Source organism: Scyliorhinus torazame, chromosome 18, assembly GCF_047496885.1.
Source record: "Scyliorhinus torazame isolate Kashiwa2021f chromosome 18, sScyTor2.1, whole genome shotgun sequence".
Taxonomy (NCBI): domain Eukaryota; kingdom Metazoa; phylum Chordata; class Chondrichthyes; order Carcharhiniformes; family Scyliorhinidae; genus Scyliorhinus; species Scyliorhinus torazame.
This window is the reverse complement of record NC_092724.1, coordinates 88,603,780-88,631,447: the sequence shown is the minus strand read 5'-3', so window position 1 is coordinate 88,631,447 and position 27,668 is coordinate 88,603,780. Positions and strand designations below refer to the sequence as shown.

The window sequence follows — 27,668 nt, the reverse complement described above, 5'->3', positions numbered from 1 at the left end:
ATAATGTGCTCATTTTCTCTTTTATTTAATGCAATATATGCAATAGCTCACCTTCCAAGGTAGGTTCTAGATTCACTTCCACGGTGGATGGAAATCAATGTTGTAAAAGTTCTAATTCACATTGTGATAAGACCAGAATGATCAGGAAGCAAAGGGATCCAACATGGCAGTGCTTCACTTTCTTCAAAAACTTCACAGGTATTGTTACACATTTTGTACAAAAATTAAATGGCCTCCCTTTGGAAGACATTTCTTTTTCTTTAAGTTGCTATAAACAATGCAATTAAACAAGGAGGTGTACAAGTTACTCACTTCGAAAACCTTTCTTTTGTTTTGATCCCTGAAAAACAAACAGATTGATCATTTTCAAGTTAAATATGTTCAAAGCTACTTGTTGAAAGTAAGAAACACTTAATTTGAAACTCATGGCAATGTTAAAAAATATAACACCTTGTACTCAGGTTAAATTAAAGGTTAGACCACACTGCCCCATTGAGTATTCCCAGGCTATTTATAGGAAAGATCTCGTCTTTTCTGTCCATCTGACTCTAGGTACTCTGGCTTCTGTAGGACTCATGTGACAATGAATCATAGAATCCCTACAGTGCAGGAAGCCATTCGGCCCATCGTGTCTGCACCGGCCCTCTGAAAGAGCACCCTACCTGGACCCACACTCCCGCCCAATCCCCGTAACCCCACCTAACCAGAGGACATTAAGGGACAATTTAGCATGGCCAATCCACCTAGCCTGCACATCTTTGTACTGTGGGAGGAAACCGAGGCACCCGGACGAAAGCAACACAGACACAGGGAGAACATGCAAACTCCACACAGACTGTCACTAAAGGTCAGACTCGAACCCGGGTCCCTGGCGCTGTGAGGCAACAGTGCTGCCACTGTGCCACGATATATTTCCAACGTTGGTGTGACTTCGAAGGGGAGCCTGCAGGTGCTGGTGCCCCAGGCACTGTAGCCCTTGATCTTCTATATGCTGGGAGTTGTGGATTCGGAAAATGTTGTCAAAGAAGCTTTGGCAGAGCTTCCGGTTGCGGCTATGCCTAGGTAGGTCGCACAGTTGGCAGCTCCCACCGATAACGGACTTTTGGGCCCTTTTAAAGAGCTCCAGCGGCATTTGGACGACGATTCCCGATGTGGGAAGGAAACAGTTAGGGTCCCCCAGCACTGTATGGAGTGGATCAGGTGTGGCTTTAAAAGTGACTTTAAAGAGAGGAGAATGGGCGCGAAAAAACAAGATGGTGGCGGGCGGGGGTCAGGCAGCGTGGGCCCAGTGGTCACGGGAGCAGCAGGAGTTTTTAAGAAGCTGCTTTGCTGACTTGAAGGCAGAGATGTTGGCCCCTATGAAGGCTTTGATTGAAAGGCTGGTGGAGACCCAGAAGATGCAGGGGCCGGCGATCAAGGAGGTGCAGCAGAAGGCCTCTGATAATGAGGACGAGATTCTGGGCCTGGCGGTCAGAGTGAAACCGCACGAGGCGCTGCACAAAAAATGGCAGGAGAAGCTGGAGGATCTGGAGAATAGGTCGAGGAGGCAGAACCTGCGGATTCTGGGTCTCCCTGAAGGCGCGGAGGGGTCGGTTGTGAGCACGATGCGGAGTACGCTGATGGGGGCCGGGGCCGGGGCCTTCCCGAGGCCCCTGGAGCTGGATGGGGCGCACAGAGACCTGGCAAGGAGGCAGAGGGCGAATGAGCCGCCGAGGGCTATGGTGGTAAGGTTCCACCGCTTCACTGACAGGGAGTGTGTCCTGCGATGGGCGAAGAAGGAGCGGAGCAGCAGGTGGGAGAACACCGAGATCCGGATTTATCAGGACTGGAGTGCAGAGCTGACCAAGAATCGTGCAGGATTCAATCGGGCCAAGGCGGTCCTCCATGGGAAGGGGGTGAAGTTCGGGCTGCTACAGCCGGCGAGGCTGTGGGTCACATACCAGGACCGACACCATTATTTTGATACGCCGGATGAGGCATGGACTTTCATCAAGAGTGAGAAGTTGGACTCGAGTTAATAGATTTCAGTATGTTATGAGGGTTGTTGGTGAGGAGGATGGGGCGGTGTTTGGGTGGGGTGGGCCAATGTCCTGAGGGGGTTCATGGACCAGATGGGGGGTGTGGATCCGTGGAGATTTGCCAGGCCAAGGGCGAAGGAGTTTTGCTTCTTCTCCCATGTACACAAGGCTTACTCGTGGATAGATTTTTTCATGGTAAGGAGGGCGCTAATTCCGAGAGTGGAGGGGGCGGAGTACTCGGCCATTGCGATCTCGGACCATGCCAAGCACTGGGTGGAGCTGGAGATGGGGGAGGAGAGAGGCCAACGCCCACACAAATAAGACACCACGGGTTAAGAGACTGTTTTTGGAGCACAGCGCAGGAAGGGGTTGGCGCTGCCGAACCTGTGCAGCTATTACTGGGCAGCGAATGTGTCTATGATTCGGAAATGGGTAATGAAGGGAGAGGGGGCGGCGTGGAAATGGTTGGAAGCGGTGTCCTGTACAGATACTAGCATTGATGACGGCAGCATTGCCGCTTCCGCCGAAACGGGGGCAGTGGAGACGGCATGGGGGTGGGGGGGGGGGGGGGGGGGTACTCAGTCTGGACCCCGATACGGAACAACCACAGGTTCGTTCCAGGTAGGATAGACGGCGGGTTCCGAAGCTGGCACAGGGTGAGAATCAAAAGGATGGGGACTTGTTTATTGATGGGACTTTTGCCAGTTTGAGGGCGCTAGAGGAGAAATTTGGGTTGTCCCCGGGGAACACTTTTAGGTACATGCAGGTTCGGGCGTTTGTGAAAAAGCAGGTGGGGGAATTCCCGCTGCTACCTGCCCGGAGGATACAGGACAGGGTGGTCTCGGGCGTGTGGGTGGGGGATGGCAAAGTATCGGACATATACCAGGAGCTGCAGGAGGTGGAGGAGGCCTCGGTGGAAGAGCTGAAGGGCAAGTGGGGGAGGAGGAGCTGGGTGAGGAGCTGGATGAGGGCCTGTGGGCTGACGCCCTGGGCAGGGTCAATTCCTCCTCATCTTGCGCCAGGCTGAGCCTGATTCAGTTTAAAGTGGTGCACCGGGTGCATATGACAGGGGCGAGAATGAGTAAGTTCTTTGGGGTAGAGGACAGGTGTGTGAGATGTTCAGGGAACCATGCCCATATGTTTTGGACATGCCCGGCACTTACGGAGTTTTGGAAAGGCTTTGCAAAGGCTATGTCCAAGGTCTTGGACACTCGGGTAAAACCGAGCTGGGGGATAGCGATATTTGGGGTATCGGATGATCTGGGAGTGCAGGAGTCAAAAGAGGCCGAGGTTCTAGCCTTTGCCTCCTTGGTAGCCCGGAGAAGGCTCTTGTTAATGTGGAGGGACGCGAAGCCCCCAAGCGTAGAGGCTTGGGTCAGTGACATGGGCGGGTTTCTCAGGTTGGAGAAGATGAAGTTTGCGAGGGTCCTTGCAGGGGATTTCCAGGCGGTGGCAACCGTTCCTTGACTTTCTCGCGGAACGTTAGATGGAGGTCAGCAGCAGCAGCAATCCAGGGAGGTGAAGGGGGGGGTTGATTTCATTTTATTTGTAAGGAGCAAATGCCCCACCTTGTTTGGTTTTGTTTGTTAAATTGGTAATTTGTTAGTGGGTTAAGTTGTTTTTGTTGGCATATTGTTTTGTTCTCTTTGCATTAAATTTTCTTTTGAAGTGGTTTGTAAAAAACATTGAAAATGTTTGAATAAAAACATTTTTAAAAAAAGCTTTGGCAAGTTGCTGCAATGCTTCTTGTCGATGGTACACCACTGGGCATCAAGTAGTGGACTAGGTAAACGTTGCAACTGCTGGATGGGGTAACATTTAAACCGGCAGCCTTTTGTTGGATGATGTTGAGATTTTTTGAGTTTTGCGTGAGCTGCACTCATCCAGGCAAGTGGAGAGTATTCAATTACTCCTGACTTGTGCCTTGTAGATGGTGAAATGGCTTTGATGAAGTGAGTTACTCACTGCAGAATACTCGGCCTCTGGTCTGCACCTGTAGCCACGGTAATTTATGTGGCTGGTTCAGTTCTTCTCTGGCCAATGGTAAAAGTAAAGTCCCCATCGTTCCAGATGACCGTAGGCTGCTTTCCTCTTTGAGGGGGAGAGCTGACTGCTGGTGAGTTAACCGGAGGATCACCACAGCTCAAGTGAGGGGAAAGGTTGAGAAGGCGAGCCTTCATGAATAACCTCAATGGTAGCACCTGAGGATATTGATAGTGGCAATGGTTCATTGGAATTTCAAGGGGAAGTGGACAGATTTTTTCTATTGGAAATGATCCTTACTTGGCTCTTGTGTGGCACAAATTCTATGTGTGACTTTTCAGCCCAATCCTGAATGTGAGCCAGCTCTAGGAACACTTGGGCATAGACTGCTTCAAGAAACAACTTATAAATATATAGCAGTTAACATAATAAAGGCACCTCACAGGATCATTACAAAACAAAATACCTGTATCCGAGGTGTTACAAATGAAACTGAACACTTCTGAATCCCTACTTCTGAGCTCATGATGCAAGTTTTCAAGCTGAAGCAGACAAAATGCTGCATTTATCTCACATATTAAACTAGATGAAAGCTCCCCAATATGGTTTGTCCATTATGCATTTTCAGGAATAACAAAAGTTCTCCTTCAATTCCGGATGGCTAGCCCCAGATCACTGACAGCTGCAGTTGTTCGCATCCATGTGGCTACCAACATAGCTAAGAGTACAAAATAGCTTTCTGTTGAGGAAGTATGAGAGGCTAGTTAAAATGCAGGGCCACAAAGCACAAAGGTGGAATTTAATATCCTCTCCCGAGGCAAGTTTGGTGGCGGGGGGACATTTAACGGGACTAGAGGGTTGTGGGTGAGGTTGCCACCACCTTCCCACCTTTGTCACGACTAAGTATGGCGTGGGAAGACTCTTGGGTGACCCTCCCAACAATTGACGTTCTGAGTGTGTAATTATAGTCCACTTAAAGGCGTCATGCTGGTGCCGGTAATATTGACTCAGCAGCTGGTGGGGTACTCACCGAACAGGAAGCCCAAAAAGTAAACCCTGTTGGAATTGTGGTGGGGCTCGTATTATTCAAAGGCACCTGGGATCGGGAAGGCAATTGCTGGGGGGAGGGTCACTGACCCTCCTCCCCCATTCAGCCATCACTCATATGCGGCCTGGACTTTGGGTGGGTGAAATGCCAGCAGCTGTAACCGCTTTGCTGGTGGCGTTGCTGAGCAATGCACAGCTTCCAGACTCCGATTGGCCAGTAAGCCATGAGTTTATTGAATAATGGAGCAGGTCTAAGGAGCTGACCAAATGGCTTACTCCTGCTCCTATTTCTTATGATCATATATGTTGTGCTCTGTTGTCTTGCTGTTGCAATAATGCTCAGAACTGCTGATAACTTATCTAGAATGATGATTTATTGATGAATACGTGGAAGGATAACATACAGAATACTATACAGACTAGGTTGTTCTGGAACTACCCAATGTGCGACTGTCCTTGTGTACGCCTTACTACCAACTGATGAGTCTGCTACATCACGTGGCCAGCGTCTGACCCACCAGCTGGCTGGAGGTTGCATTGCCAACTGCATACAATATTATTCACAGGCATATCACCACATCCCCCTTCCTTTGGAGATGTTAACATTTATATACAGAAACATCCTTTGCCGTATACACACGTTATTTGCATTATCGTTTAACACATGTGGCATGAGCATGTACAGATTTAACCGAGTGTTAATTTACATGATATGTTGATTTAACTGTGCTTTAATTTACATGATATGCCTGATACATGTGTCCTTTGTGCACAACTCATTGTTCACCGCTGACAGGATCAACCTGCCGATCGTCTGAGGTCTTGTCAGCTTTCTGGAAGACTGGATTGCGTGCCGGTCTTTTGTGCCTTAGCCTTTTTAGGCGATGAGCCTTGAAGCCAGGTAGTCTTGTTGGCCATCCATGTGTCTTCAGCTGCTTCCGTTTCTTTACTCGATACTTTTTGCTGCTGCATTGTTGTGCGCTTTTGCGATGCTCTTTGCTGCTGCTTTGTTGTGCGGTCTCCAGCCTGTCGGCCACAATGTCGACGGCTTCTTGCTTGGTGTCCTCGGTGGGACTCATAGTATCCCCCGCTCTCCTTCTCTTCCTCTTTTTTGTTTTTAGTGCCATCTTGTGACCGCTCATCTTGCCCTTTCTGAGAGCGACTTTGTGACTACTTCTCTTCTTTCGTTTGGCTCTGGTAGCACCCATCTTGCCGCTGGTCTGCACGAAGGAATCAGTGGTTTGTGGGTTGCCTGCAGAGACGCCTCATGTTGGCATGCTTCCATGCTGGCTGTGCAGTGGTGGTTAAGTCAGCACCTTCAATGACCAGCTGCAGAGCCTCACATTCTGGTGTCTGGGTTGGATCGCACTCTGGTGTCCGGGCTGGACTAGCATTCCCAGAGTTGGACGCAGTCCCTAAATCTTGTGCTTGAGCCCCAAGTGATGGTTCCTCGTCACTCAAGATTAATATGCACCAATCACCTTTTCCAGAGACCAGGTAGTGACTCATCCTCATCTTGTGATAGTATATATGTGTCATCCAATGCTGTGGAACTGCATCCTGACTCAGTAGCAACTGTCGATGTGGCGCTGCATACAGTTACAGACCATGGCTCACCCTTGTCATGTACTATTATGTACGTATCATCCGTTGCTCCTCTAACTCCTCCTTCGGTAGAGTGGCCTCGGGAAGACCACACCGGAACTTCTTCATAGGAGTGCGATGGTTCCCTGTATGCTTCTGGAGCTAGTTTCTCCAGAATGGGTACTATGTCTTCTGTTTTTACTTCATTTGGAGTTGTATCGCCTTCCTCGGGGGTATCTGCTATTGCAATCTTATTGTCCATTTCTACGTGCGCCATCTCAAAGCATTCACACTTCTCGGTGTCTGGCGCAGGCTGGGTGTCCCTTTTGATCATCTCGTTATTCCCGCCAAACCACTCACTGAGTTTGCCATTTCTCCCACGAAACAGCTTTACTCACGTTTCATATTTGTCCTGCTCATCTTCCCAACCTTTGCTTACTTCATCATCTTCGTGGTCTTCATAAATGTCATCAAGGTACTCATCCTCAGAGTCAGTATCATCAGCAAAGACTTCTCCTGGAAAGTACAACATTGCACTGGGAATTATGTGTTCATACATGAGTCGACCAATTTCCAAGACAGCAGCGAGTCTTGCTGCAGAACTTTTATTTAACATTCCATGCTGTGGAGCTTTTGGAAGACTGAAGAAATTGAAGAAAGAGTCATTTGGTACAGTTTTCGGAACCGTTTTGCAAGTGCTCCGACTATTACGACTTCATTTTAATGGTCTTCAATGTGACACTTTTTCCTTTATTCCAGTCGATCTGGCACCCTGTGCATCCCGTGATTTCTGGTTCATCATAGAATGAGAATTCATGCTCGTCAGATTCCAGCTGGTATGCTTTTGTAATTACCTCATTTGTAAAATACTCATGTGGCTCAAACGTAAACTCAAGTGTGAAGCTCATCGACTGTATGCGTGGAACATTTAACGTTCACATCTTGTAGATGCTTTAATATGGGCTGACCATGCTCCTGTATCATACCACTGAGTCCATACACCTTTTTGAAGACTGTTTTCTTCTTTTTTTATAAATTTAGAGTACCCAATTCATTTTTTCCAATTAAGGGGCAATTTAGTGTGGCCAACCCACCTACCCTGCACATCTTTGGGTTGTGGGGGTGAAACGCACGCAAACACGGGGAGAATGTGCAAACTCCACATGGACAGTGATCCAGAGCCAGGATCGAACCTGGAACCTCGGCGCCGTGAGGCAGCAATGCTAACCACTGCGCCACCGTGCTGCTCTTTCTTGAAGACTGTTAACCAGAAGTATGGAATTCCCTTTGGGTCTTCCAGCGCCTCGTCGGATTTGGCATCTTACGCCTGGACTTTCACTTGCTTCTCATCGAGTGGGTGCACCAGCATAACTTATTGAGAGTTGCAGTAACAATCTGGACCTTTCAGCTGCTCATGACTATTCAAAAGGATTTCTTCGCTGGTTTCGGTCGGACTGCTCTGGTCCTTGTCTGAAATGAGATCAATGAAGAAGTGCTCTTCTAGGGGCATCTTTTCCACTGCGTTAATTGCTCTGCTTTGGTCCATTGAAGGATGGGAAAAACATTGTTTCGCAAAGTGATTCGTTCGGCCGCACCTGGAGCATACCTTTCCATATGCTGGACATTGCCGTGGGCCATGTCAGTTGCCAGATTTCTGGCATAAAATGACAGACCTGGTCAGCCACTTAAAATGGCTGCCTGCACTGAGATCATGTTTCCTATTGAACTGCGTCACAGAACTGATGGCGCTGCCGTCTTCTTCCACATTGGCACCAAAATGTTTTGAGCTGAGTGTACTGATTTGCTCTGCAGCCACTCACTCGCATGGCAAATCTTAATTGCGTTTTCCAATATCAGATTTTCTTCACGCAGCAATCTCTCACGGAGCTTGTCATTTGATATGCCAAATACGATGTGGTCACAGATTATCGAAGATTACTGAAATTGCAGGATTGGGCCTTCAGCCTCAAGTCAGTGACAAAACTGTGAAAAGATTCACCTGGCTTCTGAGTACGTGTACGAAAAATATATCTTTCAAATGTCTCATTCTTGTTTGGAGAGCAATGCGGATCAAAGTAGTCGATCACTTGATTATATCTCTTGCTTTCCTCTTCACTATCAAAAGTGGAAATATTCTAGATTTCGATTGCTTGTAGACCTGCCTTCATGAGCAGCAAAGCAATGCGCCTCTCGTCAGGCTGTGCCCGCAGGCCAAGGGCTGAAACATAGAGCTTAAATTGCTGTTGGAAACGCGCCAGTTTTCATCTCTCTTACCCGACACTTGAAGCTGGTGGGGTACCTTTAAACCTTCCATCTCGAACTTCACCGTAGTTTATTGTGTTGAGTCACCATAGGCTGTAGTTGAGGATGAAATGCTGATGTCTTAACGAGAATGATGCTTCATTGATAAACACGTGGAAGAATAACATACAGAATACTACACAGAGTAGGTTGCTCTGGAACGACCCAATGTACGCCTTACTACCAACTGGTGAGTCTGCCATATCACGTGACCAAGGTCTGACGCCACCAGCTGGTTGGTGGTCACATTGTTAACTACATACAATATTTTTCACAGACAACAAAGAACAAAGAAAAGTACAGCACAGGAACAGGCCCTTCGGCCCACCAAGCCCGCGCCGACCATGCTGCCCGTCTAAACTAAAATCTTCTACACTTCCGGAGTCCGTATCCCTCTATTCCCATCCTATTCATGTATTTGTCAAGATGCCCCTTAAACATCACTGTTGTCCCTGCTGCCACCACCTCCTCCAGCAGCTAGTTCCAGGCAAACACTACCCTGTGTAAAAAACTTGCCTCATACATCTCCTCCAAACCTTGCCCCTCGCACCTTAAACCTATGCCCCCTTGTAACTGACCCTTCTACCCTGGGGAAAAGTCTCTGACTATCCACCCTGTCTATGCCCCTCAACCTCCATCATTCCAGTGAGAAAAAAACAAGTTTATTCAACCTCTCCTCAGAGCTAATGCCCTCCATACCAGGCAACATCCTGGTAAATCTCTTCTGCACCCTCTCTAAACCCTCCACATTCTTCTGGTAGTGTGGCAACCAGAATTGAACACTATACTCCAAGTGTGGCCTAACTAAAGTTCTATACAGCTGCAACATGACTTGCCAATTTCTATACTCAATGCCCCAGCCAATGAAGGCAAGCATGCCGTATGCCTTCTTGACTACCTTCTCCACCTGTGTTGCCCCTTTCAGTGACCTGTGGACCTGAACACCAAGATCTCTCTGACTGTCAATACTCTTGAGGGTTCTACCATTCACTGTATATTCCCTACCTGTATTAGATCTTCCAAAATGCATGACCTCACATTTGTCCGGATTAAACTCCATCTGCCATCTCTCCGCCCAAGTCTCCAAACGACCTAAGTCCTGCTGTATCCTCTGACAGTCCTCATCGCTATCCGCAATTCCACCAGCCTTTGTGTCATCCGCAAACTTACTAATCAGACCAGTTACATTTTCCTCCAAATCATTTTCTATACTACGAACAGCAAAGGTCCCAGCACTGATCCCTGCGGAACACCACTAGTCACAGCCCTCCAATTAGAAAAGCACCTTCCATTGCTACTCTCTGCCTTCTATTACCTAGCCAGTTCTGTATCCACCTTGCCAGCTCACCTCCTATCCCGTGTGACTTCACCTTTTGTACCAGTCTGCCATGAGGGACCTTGTCAAAGGCCTTGCTGAAGTCCATATAGACAACATCCACTGCCCTACCTGCATCAATTTGTGACCTCCTCGAAAAACTCTATCAAATTAGTGAGACACAACCTCCCCTTCACAAAACCGTGCTGCCTCTCGTTAATACGTCACTTGCTTCCAAATGGGAGTAGATCCTGTCTCGAAGGATTCTCTCCAGTAATTTCCCTACCATTGACGTAAGGCTCATCGGCCTGTAGTACCCTGGATTATCCTAGCTAGCCTTCTTAAACAAAGGAACAACATTGGCTATTCTCCAGTCCTCCGTGACATCACCTGATGACAGTGAGGATCCAAAGATTTCTGTCAAGGCCTCAGCAATTTCCTCTCTAGCCTCCTTCAGTATTCTGGGGTAGATCCCATCAGGCCCTGGGGACTTATCTACCTTAATATTTTTGAAGACGCCCAACACCTCGTCTTTTTGGATCTTAATGTGACCCAGGCTATCTACACACCCTTCTCCAGACTCAACATCCACCAATTCCTTCTCTTTGGTGAATACTGATGCAAAGTATTCATTTAGTACCTCGCCCATTTCCTCTGGCTCCACACAAAGATTCCCTTGCCTATCCTTCAGTGGGCCAACCCTTTCCCTGGCTACCTTCTTGCTCTATATGTATGTGTAAAAAGCCTTGGGATTTTCCTTAACCCTATTTGCCAATGACTTTTCGTGACCTCTTCTAGCCCTCCTGACACCTTGCTTAAGTTCCTTCCTACTTTCCTTATATTCCACACAGGCTTTGTCTGTTCCCAGCCATCTAGCTCTGACAAATGCCTCCTTTTTCTTTTTGACGAGGCCTACAGTATCTCTCGATGTCCAAGGTTCCCGAAATTTGCCATATTTATCCTTCTTCCGCACAGGAACATGCCGGTCCTGAATTCCTTTCAACTGACATTTGAAAGCCTCCCACATGTCAGATGTTGATTTACCCTCAAACATCCTCCCCCAATCTAGGTTTTCCAGTTCCCGCCTAATATTTTTATAATTAGCACATTCACCCTAGAACCACTCTTATCCTTGTCCACCAGCACTTTTCCCGAAATGCTCCCCTACTGAAACTTCTACCACCTGGCCGGGCTCATTCCCCAATACCATAGAACATAGAACACAGAATATTACAGCGCAGTACAGGCCTTTGGCCCGCGATGTTGCGTCGACCTGTGAAACCACTCTAAAGCCCATCTACACTATTCCCTTATCGTCCATATGTCTATCCAATGACCATTTGAATGCCCTTAGTGTTGGCGAGTCCACTACTGTTGCAGGCAGGGCATTCCACGCCCTTACTACTCTCTGAGTAAAGAACCTACCTCTGACATCTGTCTTATATCTATCTCCCCTCAATTTAAAGCCATGTCCCCTCGTGCTAGACATCACCATTTGAGGAAAAAGGCTCTCACTGTCCACCCTATCCAATCCTCTGATCATCTTGTATGCCTCAATTAAGTCACCTCTTAACCTGCTTCTCTCGAACGAAAACAGCCTCAAGTCCCTCAGCCTTTCCTCATTAGATCTTCCCTCCATACCAGGCAACATTCTGGTAAATCTCCTCTGCACCCTTTCCAATGCTTCCACATCCTTCCTATAATGCGGCGGCCAGAATTGCACGCAATACTCCAAATGCGGCCGCACCAGAGTTTTGTACAGCTGCAACATGACCTCATGGCTCCGAAACTCAATCCCTCTACCAATAAAAGCTAACACACCGTACGCCTTCTTAACAACCCTCTCAACCAGAGTGGCAACTTTCAGGGATCTATGTACATGGACACCGAGATCTCTCTGCTCATCCACACTGCCAAGAATCTTACCATTAGTACCAGGTCCAGTACAGCCCCTTCCCTAGTTGGACTGTCTACATATTGTTTTAAGAAGCCCTCCTGGATGCTCCTTACAAACTCTGCCCCGTCCAGGCCCCTAGCACTAAGTGAGTCCCAGTCAATATTGGGGAAGTTGAAGTCTCCCATCACAAGAACCTTGTTGTTTTCACTCGTTTCCAAAATCTGTCTACTGATCTGCTCTGCTATCTCCTGCTGGCTGTTGGGAGGCTTATAGTAAACCCCCAACATTGTGACTGCACCCTTCTTATTCCTGATCTCAACCCATATAGCCTCGCTGCCCTCTGAGGTGTCCTCCCGTAGTACAGCTATGATATTCTCCGTAACCAGTAGCGCCACTCCGCCACCCCTTTTACATCCCCCTCTATCCCGCCTGAAACATCTAAATCCTGGAACGTTTAGCTGCCTATCCTGCCCTTCCCTCAACCAGGTCTCTGTAATGGCAACAACATCATAGTTCCAAGTACTAATCCAAGCTCTAAGTTCATCTGCCTTACCCATAATACTTCTGGCATTGAAACATATGCACTTCAGGCCACCAGACCCGCTGTTTTCAGCAACATCTCCCTGTCTGCTCTTCCTCAGAGCCATACTGGCCCTATTCCCTAGTTGTCCCTCAATGCTTTCACCTTCTGAGTGAGTGGGCAAAAATCTGGCAGATGGAGTATAATGTGGGAAAATGTGATGATATTCACTTTGGCAGGAAGAATGAAAAAGCAGAGTATGACTTAAATGGAAAACGGCTGCAGAATTCAGAGCTTCAGAAGGATCTAGGTGTTCTAGTGCATGAGTCACAAAGGTTTGTCTGCAGGTACAGCACATAACCATAAAGGCTAATGGATACTATTCTTTATTACAAGAAAAAAGCGGGTTTTGCTTCAGTTTACAGGGCATTGGTGAGACCACATAGTCATAAAGGTACAGCACAGAAAAGGCCTTTCAGCCCATTGTCCCTGTGCTGATCAAAAACAACCATCAAAGTATTCTAATCCCATGTTTCAGCACTTGGCCCATAGCCTTGCATGCCTTGGCATCGTAAGTGGACATCTAAATACTTGTTAAATCTTATGAGGGTCTCTGCCTCCACCACACTATCAGGCAGTGAGTTCCAAACTCCCAACAAGCTCTGGATGAAAAAGGTTTTTCCTCTAAACCTCCTGCCCATTACCTTAAATCTATGCCCCCTGATTATTGATCCCTCCAAGGGAAAAGGTTTCTTCCTGTCTACTCTATCTATGCCCCTCATAATTGTTTACATCTCAATTATGTCACCTCCCCCCCCCCGCCCCCCCTCCCCCCGCCAACCTCAGTCTTCTCTGCTCCAGGGAAACTAATCCCAGTCTATCCAATCTCTCTTCATAGCTAAAATCTCCAGACCAGGCAACATTCGGTAAATCTCCTCTGCATCCTTTCCAGTGCAATCATATCCCCCCCCCCACGTGGATTCCAGAACTGCACCCAATACTCTAGTGGTGGCCTAACCAATGTTTAATATAATTCTAGCATAATCTCCTTGCTCTTAAACGCTATGCCTCAGTTAATAAAGGCAAGTATGCAATATGCCGTCTTAACCATTTTATCCACCTGTCTTGCTACCTTAAGGGACCGGTGTACATGCACACCAAAGTCCCTCTGATCCTCAATACTTCCCAGGGTCCTGCCATTCATCATGTATTCCCTTGCCTTGTTTGTCCTGCCCAAGTGCACACTTATCCGGATTGGACTTAATTTGCCACTGATTAGCCCATCTGACCAGCCCACCTATATCCTCCTGTAATCTGAGGCTATCCCCCTCACTATTTATCACCCCACCAATTTTTCATATCATCCGTGAACTTACTGATCAACCATCCTACATTCATGTCTAAATCATTTATATAAACAACAAACAAATCTTTTATACAAACAACAAAGGTCCTAACACCCTGTGGGACCTCACTGGATACAGGCTTCCAGTCAGGAAAACACCCCAAATAATAATAATAATCTTTGTTAGTGTCACAAGTAGGCTTACATTAACACTGCAATGAAGTTACTGTGAAAATCCCCTCTTTGTCACATTCTGGTGCCTGTTCGGGTACACCGAGGGAGAATTCAGAATGTCCAATTCACCTAACAAGCACGTCTTTCGGGACCTGTGGGAGAAAACCGGAACCCCGGAGGAAACCCACGCAGACACAGGGTGAACGTGCAGACTCCGTAAAGAGAATGATGCAAGCCGGAATCGAACCCGGGTCCCTTGTGCTGTGAAGCAACAGTGCTAACCGCTCTGTTATCGTGCCGCCCAGACATGCCTTCCCTCAACCATCACACTCTGCTACAAGCCACTCAGCCAATTTTGGATCCAATTTGCGAAGTTCCTTGGATCCCAAGGGCTCTTACCTTCACTATCAGTGGGATCTCATCAAAAGCCTTGCTGAAGTCCAAGTAGACTAGTTCAAATGCATTTTCCTCATCTACATACATGGTCACCTCTTCGAAAAATTCAATCAAGTTGGTCAAACACGACCTCCCCTTAACAAAACCATTCTGACTGTGCTTGATTAATCCCTGCCTTTCCAAATGCATCACATCTCGAATTCTGTGTGCAGTTTTAGACTCCTTATTTAATGAGTTGGATGCAGTTCAAAAGAGGTTTACTAAATTGATACATGGAATAGGCAGATTGTCTTCTGAGGAAACGTTGGACAGGCTGGACTTGTTTCCACTAGAGCTTTGAGGGCTAACCTGATTAGAAGTACCTAAGATCCTGAATGGTCTTGACTAGGTGGATTTGGAAAGAATGTTTCTTCTGGTGGGTGAGTCCAGAACAAGAGGGCAGTGTTTTAAAATTAGGGGAGGCTCCGAACAACACAAATGAGGAGAACTTTTTTCTCTCAGAGGGCTGTGTGACTTTAGAACTCACTGCCTCAGGAGGACGGTAGAAGTGGGATCACTGAATATTTTGAAGGCAGAGGTGGATAGATATTTGTTAGCCAAGGGAATCGAAGGCTATTGGGGATATTTGGGAATGTAGAACTTGAAACGCAAACAGATCAATCATGATCTTATTGACTGTCAGAGCAGGCTCACGGGGCCAAATGGCCTATCTCTGCTCCTATTTCGTGCTTTTTTATCAACCACATTAGAGTCACATAATCTTTATTGTCACAAGTAGGCTGACATTAATACTGCAATGAAGTTACTGCGAAAAGCACCTAGTTGCCACATTCCAGCGCCTGTTCGGGTACACGGAGGGAGAATTCAGAATGTCCAATTCACCGAACAAGCACATCTTATGGGACTTGTGGGAGGAAACCAGAGCGCCCAGAGGAAACCCACGCAGACACAGGAAGAACGTGCACACTCCACACGGACAGTGACCCAAGCGGGAATCGAACCTGGGACCCTGGAGCTGTGAAGTAACAGTGCTAACCACTGTGCTACCATGCTGCTCTGGCCAGACCAGGTAAGGACATCAGATTTCCTTCCCTAAAGGGACATTAGTGAACCGGATAGATTTTTATGACAATCGACAATGGTCATCTTTAGACTTTTAATTCCAGATTTTAATTGAATTCAAATTTCACCACCTGCAGTGGCAGGATTCAAACCCGGGTCCCCACAGCATTAACCTGGGTTTCTGGTTTACTAGTGCAGTGACAATACCATTACACCACCACCTCCCCATGTTTGTATAATTGTTAATTACTGTCAGTCAACTTCTCCAGCACCAAAGTTAACTTACACATATGGAGTCTCACTCCTTTAGCTTTTAATTGTTGTTTGTTTAGAAGTGTAACTTTTTAATTTTAACTTGTTTTTAATTTTACATCTTTCTTTCCCTCTCCTTTTTTATCTTTCTGCAACCAATTTAATAGCGAATCCATCAATCGTAATTTATACTTCCTTCTCTGACTCTGCACTGTTAATTTCATAATTCTTCAATTTGATTGGTTAAGGAGAGATGCAGTTGCTTGCCCTATTCGCTCAGGTCCCAGATGCCCTCTTTCCTTCACAATGGTGTTATCAGCTCACACTCTCAGCAAGCTGCTGAGCAAAAATTTTTTAGATCTAAACATGTACATGCAGGTCTATAATGGCAGAGGCCATTAGATTAATTGCTACAGGAAATGATGACATTGCAATTGGAACCATTATGGCCCAATACAAGAAGAAACCGACAGCAGCAAAATAGGGAGACACGGTACAAGCAGCGAGTCTGTTAAAAAAAAAGTTGCAGGAGAATTTAATTATTTATGCAACCGGGCCAACAATAACACTGATAAATGTGTATATATGTAGATTGAAAAACTAAATGATAAGTGCACAATTATTAAAATTGAATCGAACCACCAAGACTTAGAAAAGGACCTGGAAGGGATACAAATCCCAAGCACAACTGTACAAGTCTGCAGAGGCTATGTTGCTGCTTTATTGTCACTATGCATACTGGAATACTGTGAATGATTCTGGTTACCATACTACAAACTATGTCTGAAAGTAATGGGGAGTAGCAAAACTGATAAGTTTTTTAAAAATTCATTTACAGGAGCGTCGCTGGTTAGGCCAGCATTTATTGCCCATCCTGGATGCCCTTCAGAAGTTGCCTTCTTGAACCACTGCAGTCCTTCAGGTGTAGGTACACCCACTATGCTGTTGGGGAGTTCCAGGATTTTGCCCCAGCGACAGTGAAGGAACGTCGATATATAACTAAGTGACTTGGAGGGGAACCTCCAGGTGTTGGGGTTCTCAGGTATCTGCTGCTCTTGTCCTAAATGGGTTTGGAAGATGTTGTCTAAGGAATCTTAGTGAGTTACAGCAGTGCATCTTATAGATGGTACACAAGGTTGCCACTGTTCGTTGGTGGTGGAGGGTTTGAATGTTTGTGGAAGGACGAGAAATCAAGCGGGCTGCTTTGTCCTGGATGGTGTCAAGCTTCTTGAGCGTTGTTGGAGCTGCACTCATCCAGGCAAGTATTCCATTACACTCCTGACTTGTGCCTTGTAGATGGTGGACAGGTGTTTTTTTTTTTGGGGGGGGGGGGGGGGGGAAACTTAATAGCAATTAAAGGGGAACTTAATAACAATTAAATGTTTTTTTTGCCCAAACAAGATCATGGTGACTCTCTGCGAGCTCCCTCACACAGATCCTCTTCTTACATCTCCTATAACCGTACTAATCTCTTAAAACTTAATTCTAACACTATCACTAGCCTTTCTCTTTTATGTTCTCTTGCAGGTTTGAAGATCCTCAGAGGCGCCTGGAATGGCTGATGTCTTCACACATCTTCTCTACCGAGTAGTACTACACTCCTGTATGCTTCTCCTGATGCCTGTGTCTATGTATTTACATTGTGTATTTTATGTTAAGACCATAAAACATAGGAGCAGAATTAGGCCACTCGGCCCATCGAGTCTGCTCCGCCATTCAATCATGGCTGATATTTTCTCATCCCCATTCTCCTATATCTTTGCCCTATTATGTATTTTCCTTTCATATACGGAATGATCTGTCTGAGCTGCACGCAGAACAATACTTTTCACTGTACCTCGGTACACATGACAATAAACAAATCAATCCATTTAAAACAAACATAGTAGGAAAAAAACTCTTCACTGCAAATGTTAAATAACGCCCGAGAAAAAGATGGATTTTCTTCTTGGACAGTAAGAAGTCTTACAACACCAGGTTAAAGTCCAACAGGTTTATTTCGATGTCACTAGCTTTCGGAGCGCTGCTCCTTCCTCAGGTGAATGAAGAGATATGTTCCAGAAACACTTATATAGACAAATTCAAAGATGCCAAACAATGCTTGGAATGCGACCATTAGCAGGTGATTAAATCTTTACAGATCCAGAGATGGGGTAACCCCAGGTTAAAGAGGTGTGAATTGCATCAAGCCAGGACAGTTGGTAGGATTTCACAGGCCAGATGGTGGGGGATGAATGTAATGCGACATGAATCCCAGGTCCCGGTTGAGGCCGCACTCATGTGTGCGGAACTTGGCTATAAGTTTCTGCTCGGCGATTCTGCGTTGTCGCGCGTCCTGAAGGCCGCCTTGGAGAACGCTTACCCGGAGATCAGAGGCTGAATGCCCTTGACTGCTGAAGTGGAGTCTTGGAGGCAGTGATCGGGATTCAGGGGATTTTCTGACATCACAAATCCACCTCCCACACTCTATCTTCACAGTTGTATGGTAGGGCCTAGTGGGGGCCACCACCTCTTGTTGCAGGGACTAAGGTGGGCAGATGCCAAGCCTGTCAGTTTCAGAGCCCTGCCTCTGTTTGCTGAGATATCTGCACAATTCTAGACACGAGTGTGAGACCATCTAGCCCTCATAACCCTACCCCCTTCACCATCCTCACAGGCCCCTAGCCCCCAATCGCCACCAATAATCCTTCACCCACCAATACCCAGTCACCCAGTATACTCTAGACACAGAACTCACAATATCACTGTGAGGTCTTTGAGTGGCTCATAAATCTGTCAAGATAAACAGTACTTCAAAAAACACTTTAAAAACTATAATTCTCTTCACTGCTCAAGCATTTGTCAAATTAAAGAAACAGTACTTTATAATCCATTTTTTAAAATCATAAGCCTCTTAACTTTTCATAAATCTATCAATATAATCAAGCTCACAGTCTCCTTGACAGCTGTGTCAACAACTTCTGCTGAGCAGAATCCATTGGTGGGGTTGAAGCACAGCCGAGCATTCACAATGAGATTCCAGCGAATGGCTCCTAAACAACCCGTGCTAAGTTGAATCTATTAGTTGGCTTGGAACTCAGCCAAACACTAATAATTATATTTCATTGAACAACTATGTCTGCAAAACCTCCAGAGCTGGATACATTAAAGCCTTTGAAGGCAGTCAAAGCTGAGACAGTCAGATGGCTGAGCTGAAATTAAAGGAAAGCATAGAACATACAGTGCAGAAGGAGGCCATTCGGCCCATCGAGTCTGCACCGACCCACTTAAGCCCTCACTTCCACCCTATCCCCCTTATCCAATAACCCCTCCTAACCTTTTTGGACACTAAGGGTAATTTAGCGTGGCCAATCCACCTAACCTGCACGTCTTTGGACTGTGGGAGGAAACCGGAGCACCTGGAGGAAACCCATGCAGACACAGGGAGAACGTGCAGACTCCGCACAGACAGTGACCCAGCAGGGAATCGAACCTGGGACCCTGGCGCTGTGAAGCCACAGTGCTAACCACTATGTTACCGTGCTGCCTCTGATGAATGTGAAGTGAATAATTGGCACAGGCAAATCAGACTTTTACTATTGTGGAATGCACTTTGTCCAGTGGACAACGTACTCTAATGCCTATGAAGTTTTACAAAACAGAGCCCCATCATCAATACTATATTATAAGTACATACACTGTATCACAAAGCATTTCATCATGACATGTAAAAATGGCTAGACTTTTTGAATGAACACCTGTTAAATGCCTCCAAGCCAGGGATCCTTCATGGTTTATGATCCCTTTGAAGTAATGTGAATCGTATCGCCTTCCAAGGACACCATGACTCCATGAAAATTGCCCAATTCCAGAGTGCAGCTGGCAACATCAGTACAGCTGGGTCTAACTACTATATTTGCTAACTTCATGGTGGGGTAGTAGGGACAGTCAAGAGTCCACCTCTCGCCATGGAGATGAAGGCCGTCAGATTCCAAGCCAGTCAGGTTAAAAGGTCTGTCTCTGTTTTCTGGGATATTACCACAGATCTGGACAGCAGTGTGAGCCCCCTAAACCCCCATATCAAAATTGCTGTCGACAGGAAGGTGGGGTGGAGTGGTGAAATCACAGGGTTGGTTTCTATACACCATTCGCAAAGTCCGCCTATTATGGGTCAGCCTACTAGGAAAATGTAGCTGGCTGCTCTATTGGCAGTTAAACGGTATAATGAGCCTCACGGCCTTTATTTGGAATCTTATGCAACGTTCCACTATTGCAGGATAGATCTGAACCTGTCCCTCAAAAGTTTGATCAAACAGTTTAAAGGTAAATTGATTCTAAATCTAATTAATGCTCTTATAAATCATAGAAACCCTACAGTGCAGAAGGAGCCCTCATCGAGTCCACACCGACCCTCCGAAAGAGCGCTCTACCTAGGTCCAGTCCCCCACCATATCCCCATAACTCTACAAATTGACCATGGCCAATCCACCTAACCGGCATGTCTCTGGGCAGTGAGAAGAAATCGGAGCTCCCGGAGGAAATCCATGCAGACATGGAGGGAATGTGCAGATTCCACACAATCACCCAAGGCCAGAATCGAAACCAGGTCCCTGACACTGCAAACATAGATTGCCGGATGGAACAGTATAACAGGAGCTCTACTCACTGAATAAACTATGCTCTCACTGACCTGGCCGTTACTCCGTATATAACCTGTGCTATACCTGACCTGGTTGTTACTCTGCATATATCCCATGCTATACCTGATCTGACCATTACTCTGCATATGACCTGTGCTATACCAAACCTGGCCATTATGGTGTATATAACCAATGCTATACCTTACCTGACCATTGCTCTGTATAGAACCAGTACTATACCTGATCTGGCCATTGTTCTGTATATAACTAGTGCTATATCTGACATGGCCATTACTCTGTATTTTACCAGTGCTACACCTGACCTGACCGTGACTCTGTATATAACCAGTGCTATACCCAACCTCACCATTACTCTGTATATAACCCGTGCTAAACATGACCCCCACAAATGGGGGGGAAGCGAAGGCCTCTGAGGAACTCAATACAATTCCAAAAACAAGTAACAGGGCAGAGAGTAAAGAAATAGTCAGAAACATAACATTAGGAATTGCAGCTAATGGTAAAACTACAAGAAGTATATGGTTATTCGGAACCAAAGCAGGTCAGCATGCGAGGAGAAGGTAGGCGTTAATAGGATGAACAGGCAGGGCCAGTCTAACGGCTATAGAGGGAAAGGAAAGCTCAATAATTAAAATGTAAGATGACTGTGGGAATGAAAATTGGGGATGAGGCTGAGTGTTATCAGATATTAATAAAGGAGGTCAGATTGTGTGAAAAGTATAATACACAAGGAAACCCTGCAAAGGAAAGACAAATCAGCAGGATAAATTTAAAAACCTTGTACCTAATTGCACACAGTTTTTGGAATAAGGTCAATGAGCTGGCGGCAGAAATAGAGACAAATGGCTCTGATTTGGTGGGGATTACTGAAATATGGCTGTAGGAGGACCGGGATTGGGAGTTGAATGCCATGGGGTACTCAGTATTTAGCAAAGATAGACAGGATAGAACAGGAGGTGGAGTTGCTTTATTGGTTAAAGATGACATCAAGACTCTAATAAGAAATAACTTCTGCGGTGGTCCAGTGGTTAGCACTGCTGCCTCACGGCACCGAGGACCCGGGTTCAATCCCGGCCCCGGGTCAGTCCATGTGGAGTTTGCACATTCTCCCCGTGTCTGCGTGAATGTCACCCCACAATCCAAATATGTATAGGGTGGGTGGCGGCGCAGCGACCAACGGAGCAGGTGATGCAGGCCATCCAGGATGGTTTTGCCAGGAGGAAGCGGGAACGTTTGGACCCGATCAAAGAATCGATTGATCGGCTAGAGCATAGATTGGACGCACAGGATCGGGCGATCCAGAAGGTTGAGAAGGCGCTGGCTGAGCAGGAGGGGCATCAAACAGCGGTGGAGCTGGAGGTGGGGGATTGTTCGGGAACAGCAGAAAAGGCTCCTGGAGAAGGTGGAGGACCTTGAGAACCGGCAGAACTTAAGAATTGTCGGGCTCCCAGAGGGGGCTGAGGGAGCAGACGCTGGGGCATACGTAGCGGGTATGTTCGATAAACTGCTGGGGGAGGGGGCATTCCCTCGACCGTTGGAGGTGGACAGGGCGTACAGAGCGCTTGCAAGGAAGCCGCAAGCGGGGGCCCTCCAAGGGCAATGGTGGTGAGATTCATAGGTTCCTGGAGAAGGAATGCATCCTTCGGTGGGCCAAGCGAACGCGGAGTTGTAAGTGGGACAACAGTATCCTGTGGGTGTACCAGGACCTGAGCATGGAGGTAGCGAGGAAGAGGGCAGGCTTTAACCAAGTCAAGTTTATTTTCTTCAAGAAGCAGGTGAAGTTCGGTCTGCTGCATCCGGCGCGTCTTTGGGTCATGCATGAGGACCAGCATCACTATTTTGAGTCGCCTGATGAGGCGCTGGACTTTGCTAAAATAAAAGGATTGGTGGGGATCTGAGAACTCTCGACCTTTGAGACAACTTGGTGGCCTATATTGGGCCGATTTTTCCCCTTGTTATTTGGGTTTTGTTTTCCTGTTTCTAAATTAGTTATGCCTTCTCTTACTGTTTTGTGTCTGTTTTTGGGGTTCTGTTTAAGAAAAGTGAGGGGGGGGGGGGGAAAGTCGATTTTCCGTTTTTGGGTTCTTTTTCTCGGTGGATGTTGGCAATGTCCCTTTTTTTTTAATTGATGTGCACTTTTGTGGGACGGAGACGTGCCCGAGTTTCGGTGGGTGGTGCTTTTGTTTTTGTGTTCTCTTGCTGTTGGGTATTTGTCTGGGGATTGTTAGATGAGGGAATTTGTTTGTATGAGCGGGGAAGGGGAGCGAGGGAACAATAGGTGGGAGACTTCTTGGCGCCGGGGGCCACCAAGCTAACTGGGTGAGCTAGCTCACGGAAGCACAGTGGGGTTGAGCATACGTTTAGTTTACGACATGGTTTTAGAGTAGTGTTGCTGGGGTGGGGTGGGGGGGATGGGTTCTGTTGATGAGGGAGGGACTTAGGTGGAGGGACACTGAGGAGGTCGGAGGTGGGGGCCGCCGTGGGGCGGGCCGGAGATGCGGTGCAGGGGCTGGAGGCGGGCCCAAGAAAGGGGATGGCTGATCAGCTGGGGGGGCACACTTTGCCTCCCAACTAGGCTGATCACCTGAAATGGTCGGGGGCTAAATGGGCCGGCAAAGAGGGCACCTAAAAAGAGGGCAAAAAGTGTTTGCGCACCTGAGGGGACTGAAGGCGGACGTGGTAATGTTGCAGGAGACGTACCTTAGAGTAGTGGACCAGGTTCAGGTTGAGGAAAGGCTGGATTAGTCAGGTTTTCCACTCAGGGCTGGATACAAAGGCTAGAGGGGTTGCGATCTTGGTTAATAAGCAGGTGACATTTGAGGTGGGAAGTCTCGGATGTGGGAGGTCGATATATCATGGTCAGTGGCAAACTGCAGGGGATGAAGGTAGTGCTGGTCAATGTATATGCGTCAAATTGGAATGACGGGGATTTTATAAAGAGGGTGCTCAGGAGGATTCCGGACCTGGACTCGCACAAGCTGATCATGGGAGGGAATTTTAATACAGTTATTGATCCCGGCCTGGAAGGGTGCCAGCAATGGCAAAGGAGCTGAAAGGGTTCATGGAACAGATGGTGGGGGGGTGGATCCATGGAGATTTAGGCAGCCGAGGGCAAAGGAATTTTCTTTTTACTCCCACGTACATAAGGTGTACTCTCGGATCAATTTCTTTGTTTTGGGAAGGGCCCTACTGGCTGGGGTGGTGGACACGGGGTATTCGGCGATCACGATCTCGGACCATGCTCCACACTGGGTGGACCTGCAGGTGAGTATGAATAGCAAGCAGCGCCCGCAATGGAGGTTGGAAATAGGTAGGGCTATTGGCGGACGAAGCGATGTGCGAAAGGCTGAGGAATTGCATGCTGAATTACCTACAGGTAAATGATACGGGGGAGGTCGCAGCAGTGGTGGTCTGGGAAGCGCTGAAGGCAGTAGTGAGAGGTGAGCTGATCTCGATCCGGGTCCACAGGGACAGGAAGGACAGGACAGAGACAGACCGACTGGTAAAAGAGATTCTACGAGTTGATAGGAGGTATGCAGAGGCTCCAGAGGCAGGGCTTTCAAGGGAAGTGAGGTGAGTACTCACCTGGGAGGTGAGTAGTGTATTTAAAAACCTTACCTTTCCAGGAGCAGCCCTTTGGATTTCGGCGGCAGCGGTGCGCAGGGGCCTTCTGGGAGGTGAGTAGTGTATTTAAAAACCTTACCTTTACAGGAGCAGCCCTTTGGATTTCGGCGGCAGCGGTGCGCAGGGGCCTTCTGGGAGGTGAGTAGTGTATTTAAAAACCTTACCTTTACAGGAGCAGCCCTTTGGATTTCGGCGGCAGCGGTGCGCAGGGGCCTTCTGGGAGGTGAGTAGTGTATTTAAAAACCTTACCTTTACAGGAGCAGCCCTTTGGATTTCGGCGGCAGCGGTGCGCAGGGGCCTTCTGGGAGGTGAGTAGTGTATTTAAAAACCTTACCTTTACAGGAGCAGCCCTTTGGATTTCGGCGGCAGCGGTGCGCAGGGGCCTTCTTGGAGGTGAGTAGTGTATTTAAAAAGCCTTGCCTGGTCCCGTGTCTGTTCTTCTTTTCTGTTTTATTTGTTTTTATATAAGGCGGGAACCGGAAGTTCGACCTCTGGCAAGTCCCCCCGCCCCCCCCAACCAATAAATTCTGGTGGAGAGGAAACCCGAGACACTACACGTGTAGTGTCTCCCACCCGCCCTCCTCCTCTAACCTAATAATAAGACCCATTGGTGTAAGGTAAGTGCCATATTATATTATTATTATATTATTAGCATTGTGCAGGTCAAGGTTCGGAGGTGGAGGAGCAGTCTCTGTCAGCGAGAGAACCTGAGAACATCTCAGACACTCAGAAGGTAAGAAGGTAAGTAAGTGATTTTTACTTATTTTTACTTTTATACCTTTTTTCAAATTGTGTGTGTCGGGGGGAAACTGAAGTGACATCACAGAAAAGCTGTGGCCAGAGTGGCTGGTTGGGATTCTAACCTAAATTTTAAAAAAAAATTTGAGTATTTGGGAACTAATTAAACATCATAACTTAATTATAATTTCGAGGATATCTAAGCCAGAGATCGGAGAGTATTATAGTTAGCTATCGCATTTCTATTAGAAATCTAGTGCTAGGAAACAGATAGTTGACAGTAACTTTGCAATTTAAAAAAAAAAGTATTTAAAAAAAAAAAGACAAATTTTAATTTTAATTAATTGTCGCAATGTCAGTTAGAGGGGTGCTGTGCTCGGACTGTGAGATGTGGCAGGTCCGGGAGGCTTCCAGCGTCCCGGATGGCTTCATCTGCAGAAAGTGCACCCAACTGCAGCTCCTCACAGACCGCATGGTTCGGTTGGAGCAGCAATTGGATGCACTTAGGAGCATGCAGGTGGCGGAAAGCGTCATAGATCGCAGTTATGTAAATGTGGTCACACCCAAGGTGCAGGCAGAGAAATGGGTGACCACCAGAAAGGGCAGGCAGTCAGTGCAGGAATCCCCTGTGGTTGTCCCCCTCTCGAACAGATATACCCCTTTGGATACTGTCGGGGGGGATAGCCTATCAGGGGAAAACAGCAGCAGCCAGAGCAGTGGCACCACGGCTGGCTCTGATGTTCAGAAGGGAGGGTCAAAGCGCAGAAGAGTAATAGTAATAGGGGACTCTATAGTCAGGGGCACAGATAGGCGCTTCTGTGGACGTGAATGAGACTCCAGGATGGTATGTTGCCTCCCTGGTGCCAGGGTCCAGGATGTCTCCGAACGGGTAGAGGGAATCCTGAAGGGGGAGGGCAAACAGGCAGAGGTCGTTGTACATATTGGTACTAACGACATAGGCAGGAAGGGGCATGAGGTCCTGCAGCAGGAGTTCAGGGAGCTAGGCAGAAAGTTAAAAGACAGGACCTCGAGGGTTGTAATCTCGGGATTACTCCCTGTGCCACGTGCCAGTGAGGCTAGAAATAGGAAGGTAGAGCAGACAAACACGTGGCTAAACAGCTGGTGTCGGAGGGAGGGTTTCCGTTATCTGGACCACTGGGAGCTCTTCCGGGGCAGGTGTGACCTGTATAAGATGGACGGGTTGCATCTAAACCGGAGAGGCATAAATATCCTGGCCGCGAGGTTTGCTAGTGTCACACGGGAGGGTTTAAACTAGTATGGCAGGGGGGTGGGCACGGGAGCAATAGGTCAGAAGGTGAGAGCATTGAGGGAGAACTAGGGAATAGGGACAGTATGGCTCTGAGGCAGAGCAGACAGGGAGAAGTTGCTGAACACAGCGGGTCTGGTGGCCTGAAGTGCATATGTTTTAATGCAAGGAGCATTACGGGTAAGGCAGATGAACTTAGAGCTTGGATTACTACTTGGAACTATGATGTTGTTGCCATTACAGAGACCTGGTTGAGGGAAGGGCAGGATTGGCAGCTAAACGTTCCAGGATTTAGATGTTTCAGGCGGGATAGAGGGGGATGTAAAAGGGGAGGCGGAGTTGCGCTACTTGTTCGGGAGAATATCACAGCTATACTGCGAGAGGACACCTCAGAGGGCAGTGAGGCTATATGGGTAGAGATCAGGAATAAGAAGGGTGCAGTCACAATGTTGGGGGTATACTACAGGCCTCCCAACAGCCAGCGGGAGATAGAGGAGCAGATAGGTAGACAGATTTTGGAAAAGAGTAAAAACAACAGGGTTGTGGTGATGGGAGACTTCAACTTCCCCAATATTGACTGGGACTCACTTAGTGCCAGGGGCTTAGACGGGGCGGAGTTTGTAAGGAGCATCCAGGAGGGCTTCTTAAAACAATATGTAAACAGTCCAACTAGGGAAGGGGCGGTACTGGACCTGGTATTGGGGAATGAGCCCGGCCAGGTGGTAGATGTTTCAGTAGGGGAGCATTTCGGTAACAGTGACCACAATTCAGTAAGTTTTAAAGTACTGGTGGACAAGGATAAGAGTGGTCCGAGGATGAATGTGCTAAATTGGGGGAAGGCTAATTATAACAATATTAGGCGGGAACTGAAGAACATAGATTGGGGGCGGATGTTTGAGGGCAAATCAACATCTGACATGTGGGAGGCTTTCAAGTGTCAGTTGAAAGGAATACAGGACAGGCATGTTCCTGTGAGGAAGAAAGATAAATACGGCAATTTTCGGGAACCTTGGATGACGAGTGATATTGTAGGCCTCGTCAAAAAGAAAAAGAAGGCATTTGTCAGGGCTAAAAGGCTGGGAACAGACGAAGCCTGTGTGGCATATAAGGAAAGTAGGAAGGAACTTAAGCAAGGAGTCAGGAGGGCTAGAAGGGGTCATGAAAAGTCATTGGCAAATTGGGTTAAGGAAAATCCCAAGGCTTTTTACACGTACATAAAAAGCAAGAGGGTAGCCAGGGAAAGGGTTGGCCCACTGAAGGATAGGCAAGGGAATCTATGTGTGGAGCCAGAGGAAATGGGCGAGGTACTAAATGAATACTTTGCATCAGTATTCACCAAAGAGAAGGAATTGGCAGATGTTGAGTCTGGAGAAGGGGGTGTAGATAGCCTGGGTCACATTGTGATCCAAAAAGACGAGGTGTTGGGTGTCTTAAAAAATATTAAGGTAGATAAGTCCCCAGGGCCTGATGGGATCTACCCCAGAATACTGAAGGAGGCTGGAGAG

At 47.3% G+C, this 27,668-nt stretch overlaps 1 protein-coding gene across 7 annotated transcripts in view; it reads right to left on the bottom strand.

Annotated features, from left to right (window-relative positions):
• LOC140395357 (fas-binding factor 1 homolog) overlaps positions 1-27,668 on the bottom strand; it is a 192,561-nt gene that overhangs the window by 152,622 nt on the left and 12,271 nt on the right. For 6 of the 7 annotated variants that reach the window (XM_072483003.1, XM_072483006.1, XM_072483007.1 and 3 more), the window contains exon 3: positions 313-340. In XM_072483003.1, coding sequence (XP_072339104.1) covers positions 313-340 — 28 coding nt within the window. The other variant, XM_072483009.1, reaches the window with a different exon arrangement.